Consider the following 4,367-nt stretch of genomic DNA (forward strand, 5'->3'; position numbering starts at 1 on the left):
TAACTCGGTCAATTTCGTCAACAATAAATAATTTCTCTTGGAAAATGGCCGTGTTGTTACGAATGCCTTGAAAGATGATTTCAGAGTAGGTCCCTTTTCCACGTAGGTATATTTAGGACACGCAAATATTTTTTTTTTAAATACCAGAAAAAAATTATCTTGCGAAAACGACATAATTATCTTGTGAAATCGACTTATTATCTTGTGAAAACGAGATATTATTTTGTGAAAACGAGATATCTTTTGAAAACGAGATATTATCTTGTGAAAACGAGATATTATCTTGTGAAAACGAGATAATTTCTTGTGAAAACGAGATAATTTCTTGTGAAAACGAGAAATTATCTTGTGCATTTATGAGAATGCAGATCATAAATATTATTCTCTAAAAATAAAAACAAGGCCATTCCAAGTTTTTTCTATGTTTAGCATCCGCGTGTGCCTTGGTTTTTGACAACCCTTAATAAAAAAAAAACACACAACATCAGGGGACTGAAATTGATTACTTTAGTTGAAAGTTTTGAATTTTGTCATTTTCTCCAAATAATTTTGTACAGTAATTTATATTGGGTGTATTTTAAGCATTTAATCCCTTGTTTTTGCTTAGAATAGATATTTCAGAATCTTCTATTAAAGCAGTTTAATTAGATCAAATCATTTGAAGAGCGTCATATTTATGACTTTTAAGCCTGTGTTTTATGTTTTGGCTTGTGTGTTTTTTGCGAATAGGTAGGTAGGTTTTTGAAAGATGGGTGGACGCTAAACAGAGAAAAAACTTGGAATGGCCCAATCAGCTGAGACTATTCCACCATGTAAGCATACTTTGTTTAAGGACAAGAAATATTCATTCTTTCTTCCTTGATAAAGGAGTCACACGCGCGCGCGTGCACACACACACCCTAAAAACCAACTTTTAAGAAGAGTGTAAATAAAGTTTTGGCGCAACGGAACATTTATGACCTTTACTGGAGAGGGGGGGGGGATCTATAAAATATGGTGAAGATGCCGATTGAGGCATTGTATGAGCTGGTTTTAGGGTGAAATTTCGTGGCAATGTAGCAAAGAAAATACAGGGGAGTTGAAAGGAATATAAAAATAACTCAAAGTGTATGTACGTTGTGTAAAGAAATCCAGAGAGTTCCGAATGTGAAGTTGTGAAGTAGCTTGGTCCTCTGGGTCATCTTTGTCAAGAACTGCTAGGTTTTAAAAATCCATGCACATCAGAATTTTTTTATGCAAATAATCATGGATTAATTCGTTATTTTTAGTGTAAATTCTTGTTTCTGGAATTTGTAAGATTTGCTGAATTGACCAATCAGAAATTAGAGTCTATCTTTGATTGTGCTTAGACGTAAATAAAGGACCTAAAAAAAACTCCCTTGTCTTTGTTTAGAACAATCAGATAATGACTCGGGCTTTTCCGTCAGAAAAAAGGAAGTGAAGTATTGCAATTATGTAGTTATCTTTAAACTGTAAGCTACAAAATAAATAAACATAGTTATTCAATGATACAACGAAATTGTTATCGCACGGTCTATCTATAGTAGTTTTCACAGTTTTCCCAGAATGCACCACCATGAAGCCGAGCATGCGTATTCAAGGAATTTGGACTAACGTAGTTGCTAGCGCTCGAGAGCGCTAGCAATAAGGCTTAGAAAATAGGCAAAGTCACAGGTCAGGATCAATTATTTATTGCATAAAATCGTTCTGTAATTTGTGAATTGTAACAAACTAACAGTTTTACAGATAAATATAAAATAAACTGTATAAAATCTAGGGTTCGAATCCTGCAGAGGCTGTTATCTCGTACGTACGACTAAGTATGTCGTACGTACGACTTAGTATCTCGTACGTACGAGACAGTATAGTCGTACATGTACGTGCGACTTAGTATGTCGTACGTACGGCTTAGACTAACTTTTTTTTCAAGTGGCAACAATACACTTCCGTAGTATGCTGATTTCCTTTTATTTTGTTAAATTCGCCGCTTTCCTTTTATACGTAATGGTTTTAAAGTTAGTCTTTCACTCTTTTCATTTTTTTAAAACTTCGCAATTGTTTTTTTTTTTTTATAATATATATACTAGTACCAGGGTAATGGTTTAAAAATAAGTCTTTCACTCGTTCCTTTTTTTTTTTTTAAATTCGCTTTCCCATTTATACGTATGTTATGGTTTTAAACTTAGTCCTTGACTCTTTTCTTTTTCCTTGGACAGCAGCAGAGAAGGTTGTTTTTCTCCTTTATGATCCCAGTAGTGTCATACAAATCTGTCGCGATTCTGGGCAGTTTGTTATCTATAGGACGAATGACAGAAGAACTTTTGTTCTTTTTCTGTTTCTTTGACGATTTCATTAATGAAGACGTTCTTGATTTTATGTTGCTAATCACTGAAGATTTTACAACAATTTCTCCACTTGATGTTTTATCTCTGTGGAATATATTCTTCAACTTAAATTTGGGTATTTCGTGTAAAAACTGTTCAGGCGTTGGGCTACTTTTAGCCAGATGTTTCATCCACTTTGACCAGATTCTGCTTTCGCTGCCGTTGCTACGGGTACTAGCTACCATGTAGTATCGATGATGGTCATTATGTCCACGTACGTCTAGCACGTGCTCATTAGGCACGGGCTCGGGAATCACGTGAATAATGGGGACAACCCATTCAAGCTCCAGGTCCACGGTATCAGTATCAACATCAGCTACAAGGACACTTGCGCGCGATTTTCGAAGATCACTAATGACGTCATTGGCCACAATGAAGAACTTTTCAGTGATTCCAACAATGACGGTTCTATCAAAAGAAAAGCGGTGAATGATTGGAAGAAAACGTTTTTAAGATTAAATTAACAGATCTGTAGCAATGGGTGGGGTGGGTCTCAGTCTAATTTATAGTATGGTATTATTGTATGGAACAGTTATTTTTGTTTTCATCCGATTTTCCCTGTGATTTACATAATAAATAAGTGTTCTAAATATAATTGTAAAGAAATATCCAGTAAGTGCCAGGATTGATTTTTTTTCTTGTCTGCAAGTACAGTGTACCTGCATAAATTATAAGCATTGGGAGCAAATTACATTTAAATACAAAAATGATATATCGAAAGTCAATTTGAATTTAGTCTGATGAAAAAAGAATTTTTTTTTGTGTTATGAATGTACTACGGAAGGTATTGTACAATTTTGACACCTTAATGTACTTTTAAGAAGACATACATGTTAATTGTATATACATTTCTTTGTAATTAGAATACAATGGAAATGCAATTACAAACTTGACAAAAATCATTAAGCAATCGAGTTCGAATGCTTTCACAATCGGTTCTCGGATAATACTTACTTGATAGGTTCTCCTTTGTGTGTCATCTCTATAAACTGCGACTCTAAATTGACATTTTCATCATTAAATTCGGAATATTCTTCTGATTTAAGTAGCTTTTGAAGTCGACCGATGGTTGACATTGTGGTGTTGATGCGATGTTATGATGTCCAATCACGATTGTGACGTCATAACATCAAACTCCAACACATCACACGATTGTAACGTCACGACTTCAAAGTTCTACTTTTTTTTTATTTTATTGAAAACCGGAAACACAAAAAATATTTTTAGCCGGGCTTATTGCTCAAAGAGCAATTGCCGGCTTATGTCATCCTGTTCAAGACAGGATGTCACCCCCATAGTCGCCATTTTAAAGTTACGTGTAAAAATATAATTCTTACTCTCAACCGCTTCTGAGATAATACAAACGCTAAATAAAGCAACATAAATAAAACGAAGTTTTATCTAAATAAATAAACATTAGTAGTAATGACTTTGAAAACTTCAGTCTTAAGACAAAGAACATAGTTTATTAGCGTAAGGATTTCTGATAATCAGTGTTATCATAGTTCTCTACACTAACGAGGAAAAACAGGAGAGGGAACCAGACTGGCCTGTTTGTTTACATTCAGCCGAAGTACCAGATTAATTTTGATTCTGAAAAAATCGGACCGTGGTATTTGGATCGAAAACTCACTGTCAGTGTCTTATAATCTATATTGCTAGTTTTAAAATAATTTTTTCATCAGAATTTTTAATCTGATATTCTTGTTATCTATCTGTTTTATACAATATAAACGTATGGTTCATGTAAGAAATTCATTTTACTCTGTAAATGAGCCCGGCTCTCTGTACTTCTGAGTACTTTGATTTCTAGGAGACAAGGAGTGCAGGTTTAGGCATCGTTGGAAACCCACGGGTGATCTTGTCATTTAATTATCACATGATAAGTAAAATACGAGATAACATGTGGGTATCCGACTGGTTGGAAACAACAGTCGCACTTTCTGCCGTTTGTGGCTTTCGATGTTTATAAAAAAAAAATTA

At 34.3% G+C, this 4,367-nt stretch overlaps 1 protein-coding gene across 1 annotated transcript; it reads right to left on the bottom strand.

The window, feature by feature from the left end:
- Positions 1–2,177: 2,177 nt before the first annotated feature.
- LOC134250143 (uncharacterized) lies at positions 2,178–3,460 on the bottom strand. The gene is made up of 2 exons (XM_062732496.1): positions 3,339–3,460; positions 2,178–2,792 (listed from the first exon to the last, which is right to left on the bottom strand). The coding sequence occupies exons 1-2, from the start codon at positions 3,458–3,460 to the stop codon at positions 2,183–2,185; spliced, it is 732 nt and encodes a 243-aa protein (XP_062588480.1). The 3' UTR covers positions 2,178–2,182.
- Between the last annotated feature and the right edge of the window lie 907 nt (positions 3,461–4,367).

This window comes from Saccostrea cucullata, unplaced genomic scaffold, assembly GCF_032062105.1.
Source record: "Saccostrea cucullata isolate Sc308-1 unplaced genomic scaffold, CSIRO_AGI_Scuc_v1 ctg19909, whole genome shotgun sequence".
NCBI lineage: Eukaryota > Metazoa > Mollusca > Bivalvia > Ostreida > Ostreidae > Saccostrea > Saccostrea cuccullata.

Bases quoted from the DNA above. Each gene is read 5' to 3' on its own strand.
- LOC134250143 (XM_062732496.1), bottom strand. From the start codon at position 3,460: ATGTCAACCATCGGTCGACTTCAAAAGCTACTTAAATCAGAAGAATAT. The intron at 2,793-3,338 runs GTAAGTATTATC...TTCTTTTGATAG, and splicing joins CACAAAGGAGAACCTATCAA to AACCGTCATTGTTGGAATCA.